This window comes from Apteryx mantelli, chromosome 6, assembly GCF_036417845.1.
Source record: "Apteryx mantelli isolate bAptMan1 chromosome 6, bAptMan1.hap1, whole genome shotgun sequence".
In the NCBI taxonomy this organism is placed as follows: domain Eukaryota; kingdom Metazoa; phylum Chordata; class Aves; order Apterygiformes; family Apterygidae; genus Apteryx; species Apteryx mantelli.
Genome location: NC_089983.1, coordinates 5,842,438 through 5,869,083, shown reverse-complemented (window position 1 = coordinate 5,869,083; position 26,646 = coordinate 5,842,438). Strand labels below are relative to the sequence as shown.

At 40.3% G+C, this 26,646-nt stretch overlaps 2 protein-coding genes across 11 annotated transcripts in view; one reads left to right on the top strand and one right to left on the bottom strand.

Annotated features, from left to right (window-relative positions):
* Positions 1-15,100, top strand: part of USP40 (ubiquitin specific peptidase 40) — a 39,019-nt gene extending 23,919 nt beyond the window's left edge. For 6 of the 10 annotated variants that reach the window (XM_067298665.1, XM_067298659.1, XM_067298660.1 and 3 more), the window contains 13 exons: positions 917-1,005; positions 1,752-1,838; positions 2,755-2,791; positions 4,627-4,691; positions 5,284-5,358; positions 6,577-6,703; positions 7,801-7,886; positions 9,053-9,171; positions 9,540-9,605; positions 9,857-10,067; positions 10,872-10,967; positions 11,836-11,930; positions 12,363-15,100. In XM_067298665.1, the coding sequence (XP_067154766.1) occupies positions 917-1,005; positions 1,752-1,838; positions 2,755-2,791; positions 4,627-4,691; positions 5,284-5,358; positions 6,577-6,703; positions 7,801-7,886; positions 9,053-9,171; positions 9,540-9,605; positions 9,857-10,067; positions 10,872-10,967; positions 11,836-11,930; positions 12,363-12,471 (1,262 nt within the window). In that variant the 3' untranslated portion in view covers positions 12,472-15,100. The other 4 variants (XM_067298658.1, XM_067298662.1, XM_067298663.1 and 1 more) reach the window with 4 other exon arrangements.
* Positions 15,101-18,666: 3,566 nt separating this feature from the next.
* Positions 18,667-25,436, bottom strand: LOC106489329 (anterior gradient protein 3-like). The gene is made up of 8 exons (XM_013948506.1): positions 25,427-25,436; positions 24,571-24,730; positions 23,466-23,529; positions 22,637-22,689; positions 21,613-21,689; positions 20,978-21,041; positions 20,314-20,397; positions 18,667-19,004 (listed from the first exon to the last, which is right to left on the bottom strand). Exons 2-8 carry the CDS (start codon positions 24,710-24,712, stop codon positions 18,955-18,957), a joined length of 534 nt encoding a protein of 177 aa, XP_013803960.1. The 5' UTR covers positions 24,713-24,730; positions 25,427-25,436; the 3' UTR covers positions 18,667-18,954.
* Positions 25,437-26,646: the final 1,210 nt, after the last annotated feature.

Below are 26,646 nucleotides of genomic sequence, written 5' to 3'. Positions count from 1 at the left end.
TCCCCCACTTTGCTTTTGGCACTGTTGTGCCTGTGGGGAGAAACTGAACGTATCAGCTTTGTGCTTGCTGGAAAACATTTTCCGTGTTTTTACTAATTTGGCCTCCTGACTGCATTCTTACTAATGCAGCGCGTTAGCAAAGACAGATACTAACTCCCTTCTGTTCAGCACTTATCAGGCTACTTCTGGGGTACAGTGTCTACTTTGGGGCTCCCCATTATGAGGAGAAAAAAAAAACAACTCACAAACTAGGACCAGTCTGAAGGAGAGCACCTAGATGGTTTGGGATCTGGAGCACATGATGTAGGAGGGAAGCTGGGTTTGTTCAGTGAGAGAAGAGAAGGCTCGGGAATATCTAATTGCCATCTTCAACTCCCTGATGGGGAACTGTAGAGAAGACGGAGCCAGATTCTTCTCAGAGGTGCACTCTGAAAGGAGCAGAGGCAACAGACATGAGTTGCAGCAAGGGAAATTCCAACTGCATTTGGGTGGGAATTCACAGAAAGAGTGGTCAAACATTAGAATATGGGCCCACAGAGGGGCCCACGTAGGAACTCCCTCCTTGGAGGTATTCAGAGCTTAACTGGGAAAAGCCTGGAACGATCTCAGCTAACCTCAGCTGGTCCTGCTTTGAGCAGGGGTTTGGACCAGGTGACCTACAGGCGTCTCTTCCAACCTAAATTATTCTGTGACTCCATAGGCAAGAGGTGGGGAGTGGGCCTTTATACAAATGTTGCTTTGCTCTATTTGTAGAAGACTTGCTTTAAGACTTGATTTGGTGAAAATGGCTGTGGAAATGCAGTTCTCTGAATGTTACTGAATACTTTCATCATACTCTAAAGATCAGCCTAATAGAATGGATGTTTTCAGGAAGCAGCTTTTATATGATGTTTTTCTTATTTTTTTCTCCCTTAAGTGCCAGAAGATTATACTGTCAAGGAAGCAGAACTGAAAATGGGAAGTTTGTTAGGGCTGTGCCATGGGAAATCTCCAACTTCCACTCAGGTAAAATAGTCCTGTGACTGAAAAGAGCCTAGAGCTGCTTTTATGCTCTGTTTACGTTTCCTAATATTTCATGTAGCCCTTTTTTTCCTTTTGTAATGATTGTAGTAATAAACTGGAATGAGGAAAAAAAAATTGCTCACTGGCACTGAGAATTATACATATAAGCATTAAGACTCACGCCGTTTATCTCAGTTGCAGAAGGCCAAGAGTATATACATGACCAGTTAATATAGCTCATTTTGCTAATGGTAAATAATTAAGTTGCAGTAATTCATCTGTTTGCAGTTGTCTGTCTTCTGTGCTCTGATGTGCATATACCTTAGGTAAGAACCTAAAGTAAGAAAAAGAAGGTTTTACCTTTGATAACTACAAGGTGTAAATCTGGAGGGAAAAAAAACATTGCTGACTTGTGTATTTCTGAAGATCAGAGTGTTTTTTTCTCCACAGTTAAGATGGTGTAGAGATATGACAAAATATGGCTTAAGCTAGCAGGTTTTAGTTCTCATTTGTGCAGGCTGAGGACATGTACACTTAATTAATGAAGCTCAGCTGATGGCGATAATTCAAGTACATAAGCTCCTCTGTCTTTACTGCTTAGATCATTTGATTTAGCTAAAAGCAGTTTCAGTGGTGTTTGACTGATGGCAGGCATGCAGTAGCTGGTATATGCATGCATCAGGGAATATTATTTCACAGTATATCCATCCTTAAATATATATTCTGATAACTTATAATTGCCTTTTTAGCTCTTCTTGTATTTTATTGTTGGGAGTGACCAACACACAGGCCCTGAGATGGAGATAGTTGTGGAAGAGACTGCCTCTGTCAGAGAGGTAAGTCTAGATGCTCTTAAAACGTTTTGTGGTGGCTGGGCCAATTTTGCTCCTGGAGAACTTTTGCCCCGTACCATGTGTTGCTCAGATCACCAGGTAACACTGAAACGAAGGAAGTATTTCAGCTCTAAAAGCCAGCGGGGAAGAATGCCTTGATCTTTCAACAGGTAGCAAGTAGACATCCTTACTTGTTTCCTTGGATTAACGTAGTCCGACTGTTCCGTGTATGGCTAGCCACTCCTTTTAAAAATAGCAATCCTCGAAACGATGTGCAGTCATGGCAGAGCCTGCCACGAGATTGAATTTTGTTGTATGGGAGTAAATATGTATGCTTTTCAGTTACTGTGCAATTAGTCTCTATAAATCAACAGGTCCCCAAGTTGGGGTTGGTCTGACAGCATTTCTTGAAGAGGACTATGCAGCTTTCAGCAATAGCCATGGCAAAGTTAAGATAGAAAGCAGTATTTTAAAATAATGAGGAGTCTTTAGGGTTATGTATTCAACAAGTTGCTCTAATGTGCTTGAGGTCATCAGCTTGTGTGTGGTTTTTTTTTTTTTGGTTGGTTGGTTTTTTTGGGGTAGGTCACTAGCATTTTCAAACTCTTTCAGTAGAATCTGCTTCAGTAAAGCAACACATTGACAGCACAGATTTTTTATTTTTTTTAACAGTTTGTGGAAGCTGACTCACCTGTAGTAGTAAATTTCCTACCTGAAAACAATTTCATACTTCAAGAAAGTAGTATATAACTCAAGTATACCATGTCTACATAAATATATTGTTTCTAGGTATTCACCAGGAATCAGCCACTCAGTTTATATACGCTAGAAAATCTAGTACAGATTTGCTGAAAACTTTATTTCCCAACCTATACATTGAGTTAAGCTTCACCATATATTTCTTTTTTTTTTTTTTCAGTGTCTAAATTTAATGCTGGAAAAATCTGGATTATCAGGTTAGTCATATTATGTTATTATTTAAAGAGTTCTCTTTAAGGGATTTCCAGTTTTCTAAGAGCCCTCTTGCTAACCCAAAACTTAAAAGTCCTTGCTTTATTACAATAATTTATGTGTCATTGTAACCTGAGGAGGGCAGAAGAAAGGAATTTAAACTTGGAGTTTTGCTCTGATAAAGGCTGGCTGTGCAGTAGCTCTTGAAACATCAGTTTCAGGCTTTATATTTAATCTAAATATGGCAAAATTCACAGTTCCTAGACTGTTTGCTTGAGAGCCTGTGGCAATGGAGGTGTTTGGCTGTTTGAACAACATTTGTGTATTGCAGTGGGAACCATTGCATGAGGTTAATTATAAAAATCAAAGTGTTCTTAGGTGGTTTTGCAAAAGCCAGTTAATCAATGTGAGATCCCAGTTTGGCTATTGTTTGGGAGTCTGGGTGGTAGCAGCTCTAGTTATTAAACTTTAAAATGAGGGTTAAGGAAGAGATATAGATAGCACGGACATCATATGTGAATTTCTTGGCTCAACATCTCTTTCTGATGATGCTGATGGAGAGGAAGAGAGAAAAGCCTGACGTGTCATTGGGTTTTCGAGCTTTAGGTCTTACCCAACCCTTATTGAACATTGAATTCTCTGTTACTGTGGGGTGAAGGCTGCAAACTTGGCCACGCTCTAGGAAACACAAAAGTTCACCTGAAAAATATTACTATGAAAATACACATTGAGTAGCCCAAGTGAAAATTAAATACTGTGCTCTTGTGTACATATGCATATGAGTGGAATAGTTAATAATGTCTTGAAAATAGAAGCTTAACCTTTTTCATTTCCTTGTGGTATAGGTTCACTGCCAAGAAACAAGGGTTCTGTTTTTATTGCTTGCTTTATATTACCATTTTTTGAAAAGTTGAATTTGGCCTTGCATAGAGATTCGTGATCTGATTGTTCTCATTCGAAGAAATGTCAGAGTTCAGTGGGTTTTGAAGTTGTAGTTTAAAAAGGCTGCCAGGTACTGTTTTCCCATCAGAATTCATTGATGAGATTCTGTTTGGGCTTTTAGTTACGAAAGTCAAGTTTTGGACCCTAGAGAAAATTTTTGAAGTGCATTTTCATCTCTCACTTTTGAACAAACAAAAGCACAATTAAATTTGTTTCTCCTGTACATAATGCTTCATATAGGTGCTAATTCTAAAGTGTTGTAGTTTCTGAACTATATCATCCTTTTTCCTCTAATATAAAGTCTACCGGAAATGTAGAACAGAGACAAGGGGAGAGAGAATTGAGTTTCTTCCTTACAGTATATTTCTGATTTGTTATATTATCCTTAATAATTACTATTATATTTTTATTATCCTTACAGTATCATTTTAAGGTGCTTTTCATCAGTTTAAATGGTATAGTGACAAGGGAAGTTCATTGACAATTCACACTCATCGTTTCCACAGCCAAAACTTTTTCCCTCTCAACTTTTTAATTTTCTTTCTTCCGCAGTTCTTCTTCTAGCTACATGTTGTCATTTCACTTCCTTTGGTTTCCTCCTGAACCAGGGAAATTAGATAGCTGCGAAGGAGAGTTCATAAAGACAGACAGACAGACATAAAAATAAGAGAAGGCTATTTCGAAGAGGCAAAAGTGTGTTTCTAGGGCCTGGGGAAGGAAGCTGAAGCTACTTGTTCATTCTTTTCAGTCTCTAATTTTGTCAGAGTTGTAAAAATGGGTAGGCTGTTAACACTTATGAAGAGTTTTTTAATGCATTTTTGGGGGTAACAACCTTGTTGGCTAATAGTTTTCCCTCTGCTTAAGTTTGTGCGTTTATTTACTTATTTATTTTTGGTAGGTGACAACTGGCATTTGAGAAGGCTTGACTGGTGCTACGAAGCAGGGGAAGCATTAAGTCAGGAAGTAAGAGGACCTTCTTTTTGACTTGAATCACACAATATGTAGTCTGTTCCATTCTTCTTGGAACTTTTCCTGAAGAAAACTTCATTAAAGCAAATCTGTGGTGTTTTTTGTGGGTGATACATTACTAGGCACTGTTCTATTTTCGCATGGCCTTGTGAAGACAGTGTTGGCTATGGTTAAAAGGTAAATCTTAAGCACCTGCCTCTTATTTTCAGGGACTATTATTAAGCCATGTCCACATAGGTTTTCCTAAAGTCTAGGCTTAGCATGCATTAAAGATGTTCAGATCTACCAGTGATAAGCATGAGGTATTAATCGGTAAAATATGGAGGTGCAGAGAAAATAGATGGCTCAGTGGGATGTTCCAGAAGTACTCTTAAATTGCAGGCTTATGTGGATGGAATACTTATGCGTTGTTGCAAAGTTGTCTCCAAGCAGTAGAAGTTATGTGAATATTTATGTGCTCTTCTGTGGGAAAGCAAAGCACCTTGGACTTTTGATATGCATGGCATAAAAAAACCCTTCACGCTTCAGGAAGCAAAGCACAAGGACTTGCAGGCTTACAAGTATACTGTGCTTTCTCTTTCTCTAGAATGCCACTCTGAAGGAGCTTAATGTTTGCAGAGGGGATACTTTGGTTCTAACTGAAGGAAAGCTTCCACCAAAGGTAAAATTAAGGGTGTTGTTTATGTTCTTTAATCAATTGACTTTTCTGGAGACTTGAATACGATAGGATTCTCTTTTTTTCCTTTTGCTTATTTCAGAATTTTTCATCCGAAATATTTTTAGTCAGAAATAATGAATAAAGCTTTTTGTCGTTTTATAGTTTCATAGTTTAACATTTATATTATAAGAATATTATAAATAGTCTCTCTATATTTATTATTCTTTCAACTTCTGTAGCAGAAGTCTTGCCTGTTGCGGCTTCCTAGCCTAAATGCATCTTAGAATATGTTAAGGTTACAAATCTGGAGGAAATCAGTATTTCTGGCAAGCAAGATGAGCAATAACCAGTGCACAAAAGTAGGAGTCCTCCTGAAGGCACAGCCCTTATACTTTTATGTCCTCACAAAATAGTAAAAATAGAGGAACTTATCTGTTTGCCTTTTAGGTCAGCTTTTGTACTGAGGATCGTATTTGCAAATGAAGGGCCCTTCTTGGCTGTCTTGACAGCAATGACTGTACATATGGAAGGGCTCTGTGCTAGCAAATCTCAAGTGATATAGGGCATTGTAAGTCAAAACAAAAGGCTAAAACACTTTGCAAGAACCAGCAAGCAGACAATGCGGCTCTCAGCAAGTTTATGGTGAATAAAGCTTCATACAGGACAAACTTGTATATTTTTGATAGCCTTTTTCTCAAAAAGTTGTGGGATAAGAGCTTGCTGCAACAGTGGAATGAGTGATAATAGACCTGCATGTGAAAGAAAAAAATACAGTCTATTCTGCTCAGAAGAGGAGAGAGACATCAACCTAAGTGTCCTTTCCTGGCCGTGCAGAGCAGGTGAGGAAAAGCTCTGGAGAGCTTCTGAAGCGACAAAATACCATTGTAGCTGGTGAACTTAGATGAATGCAGCCTCTTCAGTCAAGTTCATATCTATGTCCAAATCTCCAGGAAATAAAGTCACTCAGTTGCATCTGTCATGTCAGATGCCATGACAGCAAACCAGGATGGTGATCCTATGCTACATAAGGCCAGATTTTTTTCCACTCAGCGGTCCATATAAAAGTAGGAAGTCAGAGTAGGTGATGTGGAATCCTAGATGAACGCAGGTTTACAGAAGCTCAGGCTTGGACAAATCTCATTCATTCTTCCTGAGATGGAAGCTGAATCTTATCTGTATTGGAACACACAGGCTACCAGGTACTTCTTGTTTGCTTTTCAGGGTTTCCTGAAAATACCCATTTGGTGGTACAAGCCTTTAAATCATATGGAACATCAGGAGAATGCACGAGACCAAGTGAACGGTGTGACCTGTAAGATGGAGGCTTTGGAGGTGTCTCCAGCAGGAGGTGAGCTGAATCAGTTTGTGAAAGGAATCATATGGGCTGGTTGCCTGTGATAGCACTGAGGGCCTTGAGTCAAAACCAAAATTCTGAAACCTGTGAGTAGCTATACAAGTCTCAGCAAGCTTATTGTGAAAGGAGCCACCTAAGTATAGATTGCAAGTATATTACTAGGCTGGGAACGCTGGAAGGGACTGTCCTTATGCTCCTATTTGGTCAAAGGTAAAGATCTTCACTGGATTTTGAAGCAGAAGCAGTTACCTTTCTGCAAATAAAATAGCTACTCTGTACTTTGAGTGGCAGTCTTGTAGGACATCTTCTCAAAAAGCTTATGAATGATTGGCTTCAAGCCAGACTCGTAATATTGCATTTAACTCACTTGAGGCTAAATTGCTTTTTGAGAAGCTATAAGATGAGTGAATGCGGTGTGACTCTCCAGGACACTGCATACAGGTATTTTAATGTGTTTGTTCTAAAAGTCAAATCCAAATCAAAAACAAGCGAGGGTAAAAAAATGAAGTGAGGATTGAGAAGGAAGAAGAGAATGTATTGGGGACAACTGCAAATTGGAAAAAGGGGGATAAACCAATGCTCTTTTATACAAGAAAATAAAATTCTTCCTTTGCTGCTGAGCTGTGTTGCACAGCAGAACCCTCGCCTTTTAGAAGGATTTTTTTTGCGTTTTTCTCCTTTTCTCTCAAGCTTTATCAAAGTTTCATTTTCTTCCCTGACGACTTCAGTAGCGTGGGTAAGAGTAGTTTAACTTTCCGTGCAACACATTCTACATTTCAGAGTCATAACCAATAATTAATACTCTTCATGAATTCCAATAACTTGTTGTATTTTTAAAAACAATAGAATATAGAATCAGTTTGAACTCTTCTTTGGCAGCTAAGAGAAGGTATTTTATCAACTGTGTATAATGTTTCCTTAACTATCCTCAAAAAAATTTATATCAGGTCCCTTCTAAATTAAATGAAATCTCTTCTCAAAGTGACTGTTTTCTCTTAGGACAATAAACAGAATCATATTTATTCTTCTCTCCGTCTCTCTGTCCCTTTCTGTGTGTGTGTCTCTCTCTCTGTGTCTCTGTCTCCCCCCAGAATATGTCCAAACAGACATGGGTCTATGTTACGCTGGCAGTATAGAAATAACAGGAGAAGCTTCTTTGGAAGATTTGAAGATTCAGGTTAGATGTTCTCCTGTGTTCTATATGTACAGCAACACTGTGATTAACTGAGCTATATTAATACATATTTTTTATTTCCTTTTCCCTTGTCTCCAGTATGTTCTGATATGGCATTTGCTTATATGCCATGTTCGGTGGTAAGTACCAAGAGGCAATTTGAGCATGTAGCTCAGATATTTCCTTAGTATGTTCCCTGCAGTTGCCATTCTGTCATGTGTCCCCAGCTGCAAAAGCCTTGTTGCGCTTCATCTGAAACTTTGGCTTACTGCCGTATTTTTATTTCACAATGTAAAAATGATTAATGAGAGGAACACACCTATACAAGCACTTCCTAAAGAGCCACTTGCCATTTCCACATAGTTCCTGTATTAGTTTTCTTGTGTGTTTTCATATGTTGAACCTAATGAATGAGAAATTGCTTTAAATGCAGAGAAGGTCGTATCTGTCATTTGTGAACGTGTGGCTTAGTTTCCTTGGCCAGAAACTAAGGTGCCTTTTTATGCTTTTTTAATTAGAAAAGTGTGATTTAACACACTTAAAAAAAAAAAAACACAAAAGAACACAAAAACAACCAGCTACCAAACAACTCTGTTGTAAAAACTTTTCCACTGTTTAGCTGGTTGGTTGTTGTAATTAAAGTGCATTATCATCTCTTCCAATTCTGATCCATACCAAAACTTGCTGTTTTGGGTAAGACGTCTGTTTCTCAGTCTCAGCCAAACTGCTGCTGTGAAATACTGTGACTGTTTGCATCTTATGAACATGGAAATTTATCTTAGCGTGGAAATAATATTGCTTTGTTGGTTAAAGGAGTGAAGGAGCTTGCTCAGCACTTGGCTAGAGATTGTGGTAATGATTTTGTTAGCCTCATTCTTCCAGTTATAAAAATTCTGGTTAAAAAAATAAATTCATGACTTTAGAGACCTTCGTTAAATTGAGAAATGCTGGGAGGGAGTGAAGGCCAACTTGCTTTGAGGTTGAAAAAAGAATCTGTCCGTCACAGCCACCACCTGTAAGTTGCAAGCAACCATTGTTGAGGGATAAGTCTAAATACCCTGCCCTATCTCTAATTGTTTCAATATTACACTGAGAAGCAGTCAAGTGATTTTTCATCTCTCCAAGCCGACTGGCTGCTGAAATTATTGAAGAGATATTTGGTTTTGCAGGCCATGACTTTGCCGTGTGGCCAGGAGCAGATCATTCCACTACCTGCATTTCTCAGAGCCTGGACAGTGGAAAGTAAGCGCCCAGGCAAGCTTTTACGAAACAACAAGCAGCAACTCAAGTAGGTTTCTTATTGAACACTCAAGTAACATAACAACAGACTGATGGTTTACTGGGCTGTGAGGTGGATTGGGGAGAAACAAAATCAGTTCAGTCAAATGTCAACAGAAAGCTCTTTCCTGCTTGTTTCAATTTTTGTGTGTTGAGCACCTGTTGTAACTCAAGCGTGGTGGAAGGGAGAGGTGGGAGCATAAATAGATCAAATCATGCTTATTCGGCTAAGCTTTATTTTAAGTGGTTTTGAATGCAGTTTATATACCTTCCTGAGTTTCAGTTTTGGTTCCAGTAACCTCTTGCTTTGGTTTTGCAGATAATGGAATTTAGAATATATGACTGAAAATGTGCGTCTAATCTTTGTTTTGTTATCAGTGAATATAAGCTGGGAGCCAGAGTGGAAATCTGCATAGAACCTCTGCAAAAAGAAGAGAATTTGGGGTAAATTCTCAAGATACTTAATGCTTATCAGTGTATGTTTGAGATGAGACTTAAGCTAGCAGCTTTTAACTTAAATACTTTCTGTTGGGATTACAGATATCAGTATTTTGTGCAAGAATACTTTGGAGCTTTCATTTTCTGCTGGTAGAGCCTTGTTTTAAAAATGAGGGGGAGGGAGGGGAGGAATAGCAATTTGGGATTCTGAAAGAATGATTCACAACAACTGTCCATCTTCCTCTTCCTTGTGACAGCCCCCATGAACTGTTGCTTCGAGTACAGATGGGGATACCAGGGCAGAGGGACTACTACCACTCCACAGATTTGGTCTGGGATATCTCCAAAGAATGCACAACCGGGGCACTGAGGCAAAGAGTTGCTTCTCACTATTGTCTCCCTGTAGATAAAATTGAAATAGCCAAATACTTCCCGGAAAAATTTGAGTGGCTGCCGATATCTAGCTGGGTAAGATCTGGAATGACTGAGTCCGAGAGCTGTTTTGAGAAAAGTGTGTGTTGGTTTGTGCTGCAGTTTTCACGTATATGTATTTGAGTGCACAGCCTTATTTTCCCACATAAACTGCGAGGTGAATTTGGAAAGTGGTGGAGGTAGTTTTATTTCCTCAGGAATCTGCTTAGGTCTTTTTGAAATCATAGTGAAGACAATAAGTTTTTGATCACTTCAGTTAGCAGAACTTGCCATTCTGCCAAGTTAACCAGGTAGAAATCTTTTGGGGAAGAGAGCAGTTCTGGTTAGCAGAGAATAAACCACTCCTCCATCCCATCTCTTCTTATACCTGCTTATACAGGTTGAAAAGTTAGTTGCAGGTCATGAGCACGGAATCATTTGCTATGCAAATGCATATATTTCATTGAATTTTTTAATCTATAGCTATAGAAGTTAGATAACAGACATAAGAGATCTGCAGAGGTAACACAGAATGAAAGTATTTCTCTTCACTATACAGGATGTCCTGTGGTCAAGGGTCACTGTTAACTAGTCATGAAGTGTCATTTACTCTGGTAAATATTGGGAGCTGGAAGGGAGACAGATAACTGTTTTTGTTTTGTTTTGCTTACGTGAGCTGCAGAACAAAAAAAAGCTGCTGACAAAAGTGGATATTTAATTTTCTTTATAATAAGCCTGTCTGATTATGGAAGAATAGCTAATGGGAACCCTACACATTTAGAAGGAATTGTCAGCAAATATCCATTTAAGCAGCTTTCTGAAATCTGCTATGTATGAGTCTTCTGCTTTGATTTTATTCAGACTCAACAAATTTCAAAGAGGAAACGGAAGAAAAAACAGGAGAGTTTACAGTCAGCACCTTATCACCTGAAAGATGGAGACATCATTGGAGTGAAGGTAAATGAACTTTGCTTTAATTATTGGGTTGGGATGAAGCACACCATCCCCCTCTGCAGTGTCTTCATTTCTTCCTTGTTTTTCTGCATCCTGTTACATCTGTATGAAAGTGTTGATATATGGATCTGGACAACACATTGTACGGACAGGGGAAATCTGTTGCTACTGATGCTTTTTGTCCTTTTTCTCCTGTTCTTAACCAGTCTGATGGAAATATCGTGCTTTCACCCTTATATCCTGCTGCGGGCACTAGAGGGCAATACTTAGAGGCTCTTGTGCAACTTTCCCTTAGCCAGTGCAAAGTCAGTTTTTGGTCTATGCTCAAACACTATCCAGAGGAAACTGTGGATTTTTCTTGCCCTTGTTTTATGAACTGTTTCTTTCCAAGTGAGAATAAAATCCAAGAACAGTGTGCATTAAAAATAATACTCTAAATTTAAATTCACAACACTTTCCAAAGGATTATTGCAGATCTATTTAAATATTTAAAAAAGAAGAAGGAACTACCCAGCAGCGTATTGAGCTCTGAATTGTCAGTCAGGCTGATTTATGAGACTTCTGAAAGAACATACTCACTGGGTTTTAAAGCAATACAGGAAAAGTCTGGTGTCATATTCTGATGCATTAAGGTATTGAGCAATATCTCTGATGCTAGTTCATTGTTAAATACTGAAACTAAAAAGAAGAGTTGTAAGGGTTGTTTTGTTTTGTTTTTAATATTTTGCACTTAGTTACCTGAATTTAATTGCTTTAAAACTAGTTAGAAAAAGTGCTCTGACAATGAATTGTTTAAACTGAGCTACATGTGAGGCACATTTTTGGCAGATGAAAATAATAAGCTATTACACTCGATCCCTTTTGACAACAGAATCTTCTCCTTGATGACACAAAGGACTTCAGCACAGTGAGAGATGATGTTGGAAAAGAGAAGCAAAGGCAGCTTGCATTAGAAAAAAAGAAAAGGTATTGAGTATTTACATTTACTTTTCTTTTGAAATACTTAAGGTGGTTTTTGTTGCTTCTCACACTAACTTGTTACCTGGATAACTCTAAAGAGTTATAACAGGATGCTCTTAGAGCACACAGTCCTAGTAGTGCTAAAGGAAGCACTCAAGTTGATAAAAGCAATTCAAAAACTTCTTCTTTAAGTAAGTGCCATGTTCCTACACTGAGCCTCAGTTTTTCCCTTGCAACACACAAAGTTTGGCACTGTCTCTGGAGATGAAAAATGAACTCTTTGTCTGTACAGGCCTTATATAGGATGTAAGTGGGAGCTTGCAAAGTCGTTCTTGCACCTAAGTGGAAATCGGGTTCAATCCAACTGGCATATGGCACTGTTGGTGCTTAGACTCAACCCCAATACTAGGCATCTTTATTTCTTTCTTTTTTTAATAGCCGACAAGCTGAACGTTTACAGAACCACATTTTTTCTGAGGAAAAGGTGAATATTAAGCACCGTAAGCCAGAAGTGGCTCTCTCAATCAATGTTGGAGTTTTCAGATAGCACCAGGCAGATGATTTCTTGACCAGACCGTACTGCCGATATACTAAATTGGAATGGAGTACCTCAACTGGACCAGCGAGAGGGATGGTCTTCCCTGAAGTGTCTTTGAGAATCACCGAGACAGACTGGATATAGGATTCAGGATGACTCTGGTTTTCTTTTAATCTTTCTTGGTGAAGTGCTTTAGCATCCCTTTATCCATGTGGTACTTATTCTCAGGCTAGGTAAATGCACTTTATTCATGAGAAAACTGATTAATATATTGTGTAACCTTTCAGTGACTATTTTATAATCGCTCTGGGTTTTTTTTGTTTTTTTTAATCAGAAAAACTGGCGTCTTGCACCATCACTACAGAGTTTGCTAAGGTTTTTCAATGCAGTCATAAACCCCTTTTTTTAGAAATTACTGTTCCATGTCTCATCACTGAAATCACTAGTGATACCAGAATTTGATTTGCTGTCTGATATATAAATCTAAGTCAGTAGTAGCTTGAATCAGACTTCAGACATGAAAGAAATGTGGAAATCTCTGGACAAGGTATGCTAAATTGACTCCAGAAAGGAATAAGTTCAAAATTTGTCAAGCTCTAAAACCTGGAAACCTATAACTTTCTGATATGAAACAACAGTGCAGTAGCCTTGGATTTCAAAGTTGCTAGTGCTTTTTTGTTGTCCACAAGCTTTATTAACAAACAAAAAGGACAGAAACATTTGGCAGATCTGGCGGTTGGTCTGAGGTGGGTTTTATTTTACTCAGGAAAAAGGCTTGTATTTATTTTCAGTACTCTTATTCAGAGGATTTTCCTTCACTTCGCATTTGTTTGGCTGTTTTAATATCCTTTGAAACATTTGAGAAAGTGCAAGAAAATGCTTATCTTGGTGTTGATTTACAGCCTCCATAATAGAAGGGATGTATGTTGTTGAATACCAGCTGAACTGAGTATCAAAGATTCTTGTGTATTAAGTAAAATGTTTACCGAATGGTTGTAAGATTGGATCTCAAGATTGAGAACACATGTAAGTATCTGATGAGAGACCGTATTTTGTTACTGAGGCTGGGAATCAGGGTTTACTAAAATTTGATGTTTCTATCACCTTTATTTAAACATCTCAAATATTTACAACACTTAAACGGTATTCCTCCGCTGTACATGATTAGCCATAACTTAATTTCCCATCAGGCTCATAATTTTCTTTGAGCATAAATAGTACTGACAAATTAACTGAAACTCTTAATGGAGTTATTTGCTTATAATCAGACTTTAAACATATTTTCAGTGATAAGGTAAGAAAGGAAAGGTAGAAGATAACACATAAGCTGTTCGGTGCAGCAGTAAAGTGCTGATGGCATGTAAATGTGTTTGCCTTTTCCTGCTGGAAACCTGCAGAAATTGATTCCCGGGTCAAATGAAGTCTGTTATCAAATACACTACAAAGCCTTGTTGAACTGCATGAATGGCTGGCAAACCTATTTTGAAATGAGTAAGGCAATGTTCAGATACGACTTTTGAAACATAGGCTGAAGTACCTTTAATTAAAACTGTAATAACGAGTGAACAAAATACATGCAACTCTTGAGGACTATAGTAAATGATTTCGTGTATGTGTAGAAGTTTTTGTTGTAGAAAATGCCAGTACAGCAGACTACTAAAATTTTGGCTGGTGTGGGAAGATCCTCTGATTTAACTTTCACAGTTTAACAATATTCTGCTATTTTGGACAGCTTCAAAACAAATCTCTCAGCTTTGAGCAAAAAGGAAAAAAAAAAGTCAAAGCACCTCCTCATCTTGAAGCCTGTGAACAGTAATTATTTCACGTATTTTTAATTTTTAAAATTCAATAAGTTGCTTCTGTGCTTTCCTAGGCTGATTCAGCCAAGAAGGGGATATTATCATTTCCTACATTTCCCAACTCTCTTGGTCTTAGGTTTTACTTGAATTATATAATCCTAGTTTTGCAGATGGATTTTTTTTTTTTTTTTTTTTTTTTTTTTTTTTTTTTTTTTTTTTTTTTTTTGCTTGAGGTGAGGGCAGCCTTTTTCTTTCCCTCGCGGACTTATTTTGCATAGCCTTCTTCCATTTCAACAGGAGTTCTTGTAAGCCACAGGCTTACAGAAATTATCACACATGCTGATTACCAAGGTAAACAAGGAATCTTTGTGTTTGCAAATTATTCCATTGCATTGCACTTACTTTGCTGTCACTTTAACTCCTCCAATCCCATTCTGGACAGCTGTACTGAGCTTGACTCTCTTTTTTCCCCACCTACATTTTAACTCTGGTCTGTTCCTGAAAACATGAAGTTTGGAGAAATTTAAATACAGATTACAAGTACTAAAGTGGGGATTTTAGTATGTGCCTTTGTTGAAGTGTGATGTAGCAGTGCCTGCACTGAACCAATATTGAATTATTTCTAATGTTGGCTCAAAATGCATATTTTTTTCTTAGAATTATTGTGGACCATTCCACAATGAAAGTTTGTTAAAAATGGGGGGAGAGGGAACACCTTTTTAAAACGGAGTCTTTGTGATTCCACAGTTTATCATGGTTATATTCCAAGGCCTAGAAAAGCTTTCATCTTTATTTTTCAAGTGTACTTCACAAAATAAAGAGTCATTTATATATGTCTATTTGATTGGTCTATGTGTCTGACTGACATATGTTGATTGGGAACGGGGTAGATTATTTTGTAACACTGGACAGGGCACAGCCTTGATTGCACTTTGATTTTTTTCATACCTGTTCCTAGCACTGCATCCTGATCTATGCGAGAAGTTCCCCAGCCCTAGCTGGGCTTGCGCTGTCATCCCAGAGACTGAAGTTCAGTAGGAGGTTTGGGATTTTGGTGCGAGTTGAAGTGCTTTTTATCTTACGTTTTCCCCTTTTTCAGGAAGCATGATCTCGAATTTACCGCCCATAATTCCGACTCCCAGTTATTGTATGTGTGCATCCAAACGTATTAATCTGGTCTGTTTTTTCAAGAGAAACAACATAAATCTTCTAGATGACTGGATTTCTGTAGAGTAAGAAACAAGATTCCTAAAGAATAAGCTGTTAGCTTGTTATCTGTGCCTGATCCTGGTGCAGCTCTTGTAAAAAAGCATTTGGTGCATTGTGTTCCACTCTGGGAACCTTATTCGGAGAAAGACATATATATATGTATATATATATTTTTTTTTTCTCAAAACTCATTCCAGTTTGCTTAAGGATTAGGGAGCTGGAGGAAGCGGCTGGTTTGGAGAACTAAGCCATCCTCTGTTGAATCCTCCTCAGAGGACACTATGGGTGGCTTGCATTTTGAAGCATTTTGCAAGTATAAACCCCAAGCAGAAAGATGGCCCAAGGTAGTGTGGGGTGACGTACCTAGGACTGGTGAACGATGGCAGAAGGAGAAGATAGGCTGTATTCCAGAGAAGCATCTTGATTCTGGGACTTTCTAGCTGCTTGTGTGGCTTCCCCAAAGCTGCGGCTAACCACAGCACTACGGAGGCTGTGAGAGCAAAGCCGTTGATAAGACGGCTGCAAGAGCAGGGCTTGCCAGCCGTGCTCTCCAGTGTGGTTAGCTGCGGTTTTTGGAGGCTGCCAATGTTTCTGCTTAGCTCTTCAGTTACAGGCAAGTTCATCTTAAGCCTTTGGCCTAGCCAGGGACACTACAACTCCAGGATAGACAAGGCCAAGCTGAGTCTGCAAGCAAGCTTAGAGACGTCAAGGTGTGCGCTCCCAGCCCTTGCATCAGTGGCTAGAAAGCTAACAACTAGAGCGTAATTTATTGTTATCTGACTGCCCCTCTTTGCCAGCCTTGGTGAATTAGACAGCATGGCTCCATGTGCAGGTACATGCAAAAGATATGATGGTGGTGATGAAGATCCATGCAAAGAGCCGTGCTAGGCCGGGCAGCAGGGCCTGATCAGCTGTCTGTACTGAATGGAGTTGCAAGTACCTCTGCTTCTGCGCCTGTTGTGATCCATATAGTAGAGTGCTCAATAAGGGCACCATATTTTCTTAGAGTATCTCGGAAAAAAGGTTGCTAGACTGTGGGTGTCTTGCTAAAAGACACAGCATCAACTTCTTGATTAGCAAGTCTTTTGCATTTTAAAAACTTTGCATTTTTAAAGCTTTCCTATAAACTTTAAGTGAACCCCAGAAGTTGATTGAAGTGGTTGTGTTCAGACTGATCAGTAAGGGTCAAACACCTGCTTTTGCTAAAAATTGCCTCTCTAATCGTCTGGGAGAATTATATTTAAAAAAAAAAAAGAGGGGAAGGGGGGAAACTGGCCTTAGGCCACCATAAGTGCTTCCTTGCTGACAGATTTTACCGGAGCAAGTAACTGTTAACTTGTTGTACTGGTTAACGGTTTTTCATTTCCTGCGCTCCTTTATTCTGCTGTAGCGTGCAAACCTTGTTCCTGGCTGGGCTCAGAGGTTCCTCCCGCCCGTCCCCGCTGGGCAGCATCGTTCCCACGCTGGGATCCTCAACCTCAGGCCACCCTGAATACCCTGTCAGCACTTGATGCGTCGTCGGCCTTTCTCAACTGCTCCCACCTCTGCTCTGAACTAATTTAACTGCTCCCAGTTACTAGCTCTGCTGTGTAAACCTATGGTTGCTTTTCCCCCCACTACTGATCCCTCTCTTTATTTGCCCTTTTGTTTGCCTTGTCTGCAATTCCCCTCACTTTCCTTCTTCCAGGGGCTACCATGTTTCTGCCTCTATCAGCCGCAGGTCTTTTCTTCAAATTCCTCTTTAAGTCCCTTTTTGCTAGTGGTTGCAGGGTATCGCTGCTTGGTTTTGGATGCACCTAATCCTTCGTGCGGCTGCGATGCAGGAGCCGATGAGATTACTTGTATGCTTCTGCTGCTGTATTTGGCTCTCCTTGCTTCTGGTCAGTTCTGCACTTTGATTGCAAGCTTTCTATGGCTTATGCACTATTGCTGCCCTTAAGAAAAAACATAAAAATAAAAAAGGAGGAGAGAGAATGCAGGAAGCAGACACATTTATATATAGCAGCCTGTGGTTATAAAACAGCTCCTGGGTGACTTCTGTGAATTATGCCTAGTGGGGTTTAACCCTCCTTCCACCCCCAGTCTCTTTGCTTTTAAGGAGAAGGGTTACCGTGTTTTGTTTTGTCTCCATTGGATGCTTAGCCCAGGGACAGGTTCTGATTTTTTTGCATGACAGGCTCAGTATGGCCAAAATAGTGTTTCTGTTCAATTCATACCTGTTTGGGTTCCCTAACAGGTGACTAACACTAGTAAACTTAATAATATTATCTCAGAAACAATACAGCTGTAGCCAGAGACTACAGCCAGAGAATCTATCTTTTCTTTGGTGAGCAGAGCCGTTAAAAGATTCCCTAGTTGGAGTTTATTGGTACTGATTTATGAATCCTTGATTTTTCAGATCATAGACTTAGTTTGCATGGCTGGCAGTGGAATGAAATTTGTTAAAAGGCTGATTGCAGTAAGTGGCATTTGTTCAGTCCTGCAGGTTATCAGCTTGCTGATTATGGCTAAGCACACAAAATAATGTGAAAACAAGGTTGGCTGATTTGGAAAGGAAATAGGCTGGTGCTTTATTTTTGTTTGGATTACACAGCAAAAGCTTTTAACAAAAATGAAAGAAGTTTCTGAAATACATATTAGTGAGCATGGTAATTCACAAAGCAATAGAAGTACAAAACCTGGAACACAAAACCTGTGTGCCTTAATTTATATTATCATTGCATGATTTTGTTTCTTAGTCTACAAATTATATTTAAAAACAGTGAAGGTATATTTAGTACAGATTTCTATGCTTAAAAAAAAAAGGCAAAACAAAAATATAAACTAGATGACAGAAAATGTAAAATAAGGATATGATAACCATGCCCAATTAGAGAAATACTAGGCTGTAGTTCATAATGAAAGGTCACAAAGTGAACCAAATGATCCATTCTTAATCCTCCTGGTTTCTTCACAGACATAATTTGAAAGCAGTCAAGAGCTACACTCAGTTGCTGGGTTGTTAGCTGCTTCTGCTTGCTTGTGGGAAGGAGAAAATAATCCAGAATGAAAAGATCTGTGGCTTGGAGGAAAAAAAAATTGTGATGTAGAAAATTGATTGCAACAAGTACAATCTAGCTTAGGCACAAACAGGAGAAACTTAAAATGTATTTATAATGTAAATATTGAGCCCTACAATGAAGCTGCTGTATTCAGAATTACGCTAATTGGGATAAAGAAGAGTTTGTCAACACAAGCAAGAAAAGTTCTTGTACATTGATGATAATCATAAAGTCATTGAGATAAACTGCTACTTAAAAAATGGGCAAGTAGTGCATCACTCCATGTATCTATTGCACAGGGACTGCACTGAGTTCTCCTAAAGGTGTTTTTTCTGAAAGGGTGTCTGAGGGAACGTACGAAGACAGCACGCATCCTGGCTTGGGTTTTGCCGTGTTTTTCAGCACTTCAGTCTCGGTGTGTGCAGATCGGAGGCGCCCACCGTTCAGAGTTCTGTGTGGAGAAGTGACTTTGCTTGTCTCATGTTTTCAATCACTGCAGAGAAAGCGCTGGCGTTACAAAAAAAAAAACAGCAGCAAAGTTTTGTGGTGTGTATTGGCTAACATTTAGGATAGATGCTATAGCCACACTGCTTGAGGTCAGAAAGTCAGGCTGCTCCGGGTAGCTTGACTTTTAGAAAGTGTTTAAAATCATCTTTCAATTTTAATAGGTAGTTTTGACCAGTTTTTTTTTTTTTTTTTTTGTCTCAGCAATAAGGTTTGATTGAAATTAGCATCTAGAAAATATCAAGCCACTGGTTTAGAAAAAAAGGGGTGTGTATTTGTGTGTGTATATACACACACATGTATACTTATATGTATTTATATATATATTTTTTTTTTTCTATTAGACTATTTTGTTAACTCCTGTTAGTAGCAAAAGGACATATAATGCTATGTTTTAATCAGTACTCCAGTGACAGGGTTTCTGCCATTAGAATATACTGGTTCATCTGATGGAGTTTACGGAGGGCAGTGTGTTACCAGATGTGCAACAGATGCTGTTTTCCATCTTCTTTGCAGGTGTCTGTGAGGTTCAAAGCTTTGTTTGCGTGTCAGACAAAAGTCTGAAAATGCCCTCTGTGTACTGCTGGAATGCAAGAACTAGAGGAGAAAGACTGTGAACCTAAATAGCAGTATTGTTCTTGGCTTGTCTATGGAAATGGGTTTGCTCTCTTCTCTCTTTGTTGCCCCGCAGCTTTTGAATCTGGCTCGTTCCAATTTACTGTGATCTGGAGTTCAAGGCCTCAGAAAATTACAATTCTTGAAAAGTGGGCAGCCAAGAGAGGGGAGAGCAGGGGCACCAACCCTTAGGAATTAATTACAGTATTCATGGACTATTTATTTTAAAACTTTATATTTACCCCTAGGCCCAGAAGTATTACAACTGGAAACCACTTCAGTGGTTCAGTTGTTTCAGATTATGAAGTAGAACAGCAATACGCTAAAGTCTGCAAATGCCTTGAACAGAAGCAGTTTGAGGTTTTTTGGTCAAACTTGCACCGCATTTGGAAACACCACCAGCTTCCTGACAGTCCTCGGGGGTTCAGACACTGAGGACCACTCTTCCCATAGTTCACAGCCCCATTTTTTCAAAAATATTTGGCAGGTTTTTTTCCAGAGAGGACTTGCACTAAATTAACTTCATTCATATTTGTGAAATAAGTGCTGCAAGCAGACTTTACGACAGATACAGATATAGCATTTCTAAAGATTCTCCTGTGCCCTATTCCTTTACCCATATTTGTTTTGTATAAACTTGAGATGGCTTTAAAAAGGATCAGTTCGGTACCCATTTCACTCACAGGTTGAAATGTCTTGTGGCTCATAGGTGTACATCCTGTTCCCGTATTTGCCAGTTATATCAGCTCGAACTGTCATAGAAGGATCTTGAGGGGGGAAAAAAAAGGCCAAGATATTAGTGATACAGGGTTTGTGGGGTGGGGAAGATGTGGCCAATTTTGTGAGAAGAAAAAAAATAGGTTTGAAAATGGTGTTCACTGGTCTTTTTATGGCTGGAAAGATGTGATTTGAAGCACAAGACTCTCAGCAGCTGTATTATAATGAAAGAAGTCTACTTCTGAAACCCACCATGAGAAGATTATTTATCTACTAGCTTGATGTGGTGGTTCAGAAGAATTGGCCTTTGTCCTGTTCGTACCCAATAGTTTGATGGTAGATTTGCCTTTTGTATAGATATAGGTTGTGGTCTGTGAGGGGCCTTTTCTCTGTCCTTGGGTGGAGCGTTTGTCAGTCATTTGAGCACGTGCTTGGAGTACGAGGCCCAGTTTGGCTATCTCCAAATAAGGTTTCCCTTTTGAAAGTCTTGGTTATTCCTACAGTGTTAGTATTCAAAAGAATACAAGCTATTACATGGAGCACCAGGGATTCAATAGGGACCGTATAGAAAAAAAAATGCCACCAGCTGGCTGTTTTGTTCTGATTATTGCCCCAAGCCCAGAGTCTTACCAACGAAGAGGATCCGAGGGACGTAATGGCCGTCGGGCGCCATGTTATCATCACTGCTGGAATGCTGTTGGAGAGTTAGGCTCTTAGTGGGTATCTGTCAAAGCACTCCTCAGAGTGCTATAAATGGACTGAATCAGCTGAGCTTGTCTTAGTAGGTCAACCAAGCTTACCTTGCCTCACATAACTGTCTACCAACAACTAACAATTCTGGTCTGATCAAATATCCCAGCTCCCCTCTTCTGTCCAAGCTGCCCCATGCAAGAAGCTTAGGAGAGGGAACAGATACCCCAGATGTGTAACTCTGACAGCCTGATGACTATTTTTTTTTCCTTGTATTAGAATATTGCCTATGGTCGGAGAGCGCAAAATTGTTTTCCCATACCAATATGTATGTATATATGTGTGTGTGTATAGAAGTGTCTCCCTGCCCTCCCTCCAAGGAGTAACTGTGCTGATGTTTTGCAAATGCTGTTGTATATCCTCAGGAAGGTTAAAAAGTGTGTGTATATATACATATATATATACATTTTGAATACAACTTTAAAGCTGTCCAAAGTGAATCCATTTCTGATTTTAAGATGGTTTATTCCACTCCCCAGTAAACATTTAGATTAATAGTTTAAATTCAAACTTACCACCAGATTGAGCATGATAAAGTCCTCCTGAGCCATCCGCTGAATCTCTGTGCTAGAAGCAAAAGCCTTCTTTAAAGCTAAAAGAAAGAGAAATATGTTTTTTTGGTGTGTGTGTGTGGGAGGGAAAGTCTGCATCACTGCTTCACAGTTTTGCAGCATCTTTTATCCTAAACCAACAAAACTTTTTGACAGGCGCATGTCACACAAAGGTTGGAGGACTTGGCTATAGTAAAGGAAAATGCAAAAGACATTTGATCTTAGAGAAACTGAAATGCTGGTGTACCGAGATATTTCTTTCCCAATGGAGGATGCACATGGCGTGGCTTGGCTTTATTTAGCAGCTTATGGCCCTGCACTACGAGCACAGGAGTCATCTGCACAGTTTATGCAGTTGGGAAAAAAGCTTACAGAAGTTGAATAAGAAATGCTGGAGCCAGACTTCCCTGACAAACTTGTCTTTTTTTTTTGTGATAACCCCCTAGGTTATCAAGTGATTGCGAGTGGCCTGACATGCTCTTCAGCAGGAAGCCTCATAATAGTAAGCACAAACGTTGTCCACTATACAAAACAGATGGTCACAGATGCTCTTGCAGGCCAGATGATGATTTGCACTTTCCAGTGCAGTAAACTATAGCACTTCTAAGATTTTTGTCTGAAGATGAAAATACACAGCTAAAGCAATGTTGCAGCCCCCAAGGACATAAGACTAAAATGGTAATTGTCAGTGTCTGACTCTCCCTCCTTTCAGGATACCTGTATCTTGAAAGCCATTGTATAAAAGAATGGTATGGTTCTTAGCCATGTGTCTTAGCCAGGGAAGCTTTGACCCTGAGCGTGTTACTGCCCAGAAAAGCTTTACAACTTTTATTCCCCAACTTTTCTCAAGAGTCCCCAGTGGAGCTACTGTCTCTCCATCTTTCCCTGCATGTTCTGGGAAAGTTCACACCAAGCACTCCATAGGGAATGAGTGCTGACAGGGAGAGTTTGATCACCCAGATCATTTGGAAAGATTTGCTTTGCTCACCTTGGCTGTAAGGACACTCTTCCAGATGGTGAATGACCATCAGTGGCTTCTTGCTGAAACAACATTGCAGGAAAGGAGAGGAAAAGCAAGTCAGACCTTTTACAGACAGCACCTGCAAAGAATTAAGCCACTGTGATGCTCCAGGGATATACTTATAGTGCAAGGAGCAATAGCAACCTGGCTATTAGGGAGGTGCAGACACAGTCGTATACAGAGGAGTGGATCACTGAGAAGGTAACACCTACTGGAAGCACTACAAGGGCATTTGAAATGACAGTGTGCCCTGAGCTCCAACCTCAGCCCCTCTCAGGAGTGGAGCTATAGCCAGTTGACTTGGCTCACGTGCATCTGAGGGGCTGAAGGTGAGCCATGGTACTGTTTGCACTAGATCTTTGGAGGCCTTGCCTGCACACCTTTCCCTCTGTATTTGCTATGGCTGTGGAAACCAGTGTGGAAGGAAATAAGTTCCTATAACTACCAGGTATTCTTCATGGCTTGTGAGTACTAAAGGTTCTTAAAAACACTGCTAAAAATATCAACCAGGACAGCAAGTAAGAAAGGATTTGGAGATGTATGTGAGACTCAATCCTAGAAGATGCTGGTGAGCGTCTTTGGTGAGCTCCCTCCAAAATCTTGTTCAGCCTAGTTTGTTCAGCTTCTGTACAGTACAGATAAGCACTGCTTACAAAATATAGTCCACAGTCCAAGCATCGTGTTAGAGCCTTCTATACTTTACGTGATCATCTCATAGTTTTGTTAGTTCTGTCCATGCACACAGCTATGCACGCACTTAAACGTATGAGCTAGCATAACAAGAACTGAGGATTACCTTTGTCTTGATCTTGCTAAACCTTCTTCATATGTCTGCACCCATTCAATGTCATCTCCCCAGCCTGTTGAGAGCAGCCTTAGTTAATTTTCTCCTCAGTATGGATGAGGATACTCTGCTGAATAGCACTTGGGTAGCACAAACTAGTTGCCTTCCTTCAGGATGTCCAGACCTTCCGGGTGGTTTTTGGGTACCAGGAAACTCATGAGCAGAAATGTATCAGGAGACAGATGATAGGGAAGGAAGATGAAATCCCACCCTTCCTGCAGCTCAGGTGGTTGATAAAGATTATGGACAAGTATTTTCAACCACTCAAAAGTTGGAGCCTGGAGTTCTTCCCTGAACTCATCCATCCTTCCAAAGAGCTGAAACAGGCTTGCTGTTTGCACTGATATGGCTTCCTGCAGTAATAGAGTACTCAACAGGCTGACGGCTAGGTAGGGTAGAGATGCAGGCATATTTTTGGTGTCAGGTGCCTGGATCTTATTTGATGCTAGGAAAACATAGAACGATCCCTCTCTGGAACGAAGCTTGGGCATGGGTCTTGAGCCCCATCCAATGGCTAGAGCACCATGCCCATGCCTGGTAGCACCCACAGAAATCCCCAGGGAGGAAGAGGACATACCTGGTGTCTGTGCCTGGCCCACCATGCTGGTAGGAAAGAGGACAGCAGAAAAGTTGAGCTGGCTCTGTAACTACAGGTGCCTGCCTACTCAGCATGCCTTGGTAGGGATAGGGGCTGCTGGTGTGGCTGCCTACTGACTAACACCTGAAGAGCTAATCAGCAGCCAGTGGGATAGTCTGGCTCTTGGCTGCGTCCCCAGCCCAGGTTTGGAGCAAAGCATCTATATCTGTTCCCAAGTACAGGGTGTGAGGACTTCTCCCCTGCTGAATGCACCAGCGCTCTTGGCCACAGTGCAAATGGCACTTACTTAAGGCATGTTTGGGCTTCTGCGTGGGAATGAAGGGAGATCTTCCAGCCACTGCACTCAGACATTTGCCTGCCTGGATATGCGGGTGGAGGTACACGCTAAACACTGTGATGGATGATATCATCAGGAAATATTGGTGCTTCGGGCCTGCCTCATGCACCCCAGTCACTCACCTCGAGAGAGAGTCTGCGGGGTCCGAATCTGTGCAGGGCTCTCCTCCTCCTCTTCATCAGGGAGCTCCTGGACCTTTCTCTGTGCAGCCACCATAAGGCCATTGCAGAGAAGGAAGGAGCACAGTAATGGAAAGGAGTGCATGTTTCTGGCTGGCAGCAACTGAGAGAGGAAAGGATCAACTCAGGCAGAGCTTGACAAATCCCCCAAAGCATATTAATCTCCCTGTTAAAACTGGCTGACTTCAAGGTGTCATAGCAAAAACTTAGGGAGGCTCTGAAGCAATTCTGAGCGTTATTCCAGCTGCTTGAATCTCATCAAGAAAACCAGATGCATTTGTCTACAGTAAAAAACACTTACCTCTGCAGCTTTCCTTGTGGCTGAATTCCAGCATTTGTTTGCATGTTTCCTACTGCTCAGCTGAGCACGTATAGATAAACTGCTCAGTCCACTAGAAAGTGGCCTATATTTTCAGTCAAGCACTGATCACCCAGAGCTCTGGTTAATTTTGATGGGGGATACGGTTGCAGAGAAGCAATGCAAATCAGGCCATTTCTATCGAGAGGCCTGAATGTACTTGGAGTCTGGCAAGTGACTTGGAAAATGTAGGCTATGGGGCAGCAGGTACCAACTGTCCCATCAGTAGCCTCTTTTCATCATGGTAATCTCTATGTTTGTGAGTTGTTTCAGCCAAGCACTCCTCTTTGCTTGGCTGCTATTCAGGGATATAATGACCAGCAGTGACACCTGGCAAAAACCCAGTCACAAAAACCAGACACTCTAGAAAAGAAATGCCCTGTCCTCCTCAGAGAGGAGACAGTTGCTTAAAGAGCCATTTACTTGGAACTGACTTCTCACCTGGCAGCTCCTGCTGATGTCTCAACGTGAATGTCCTTGTTGCGGTGTCTCCACTGTGGTCCTAGTAAGGTAAGGTCTCTTTATACCTCTGTATTTGCACAATAGCTGAGGATGGACGTCAGCTAAAAGTCCAGGATATCCTGCTCCGGCCAAGGTGCAGAACAACCTTTTTACAAAAGCTTTGTTTAAAAAAAAAAAAAAGGGAAAGAAAAGAAAAGAAAACAACCCGTCCAGCAATATGCATGCTTTTAATCGCAGTATATTGATTTGTGAAAGCATTCATACAGTGTTTAGATGGCATTTAGACACACCTAACTCCTTGGAGGTGGACTGTGGGTCTCCCAGTACCTCAGTTCAGTTTAAATGGGTTTGAAATGTTTATGCAGTTTCTCACATTCTCAGACAGACAAGGTTAGTAGCATTTCTGCCACTTCAAACAGGTAGCATATGTTATTCAAAACTTCTCCTACAAAAATGTCTCCTGGCAGGTAGCCAGGAAATGAAACAGCACAGTGAGTAGGCAGTGAAACAAATCCTAGAGGCCAAGCAAAGTCCCAAAAGAGATATGGAAGAGGCCAGGTCCTCAGCTGGCAGACAAATATTAGGTGAGATTTGTCCTTTATTCAAAAACTTTTTAAAAGTGTAGAAACCGCCTATGACTGTGTATTACTTACTTGTGACTAAGTAAGCTGGTACAAACAAGCTCTTTCAGACATAGACTTTATCCTGTAGCCCATGGTTCAGATTTTGCAGTGTGCTTGGCATGAGGTTGCTTCCACAGTTTCGCGAGAGCTGCTGAGCACGTTAAGAAGTCTGCCCACTTCATCGAGGTTCTGCATGGGAGCCAAGCAGTCACTAGCATCTGTGAGCTCATTGCATTGGTGAGCTGGAGTTCAGCTGCCTTTGAAAAAAGGGAATGTACACTGGGATTTCCATCCAGCACACGCAGGAAAGGAGAGGCGTAGGTCCAGCTGATCGGTGATGATGGCTGAAGTTGACCATGGCAATCTGCAAATCTGATGTTTCACAGAATAAAATGACTTTTCCTATTGCAAATGCAGGCTTAGCAACGCAGAGTCAGCAATGGGGAACATGCTTAGTGTCGGATGCCAGCTTCATTCTCCTCTCTAAACGTTGTAGGTTCCCCATCACCACCCTTTCTTGCAATTGGAATTAAAAGCATAAATGAAAATGAGCAGTTATTAGCCCCTGAGTTGTGG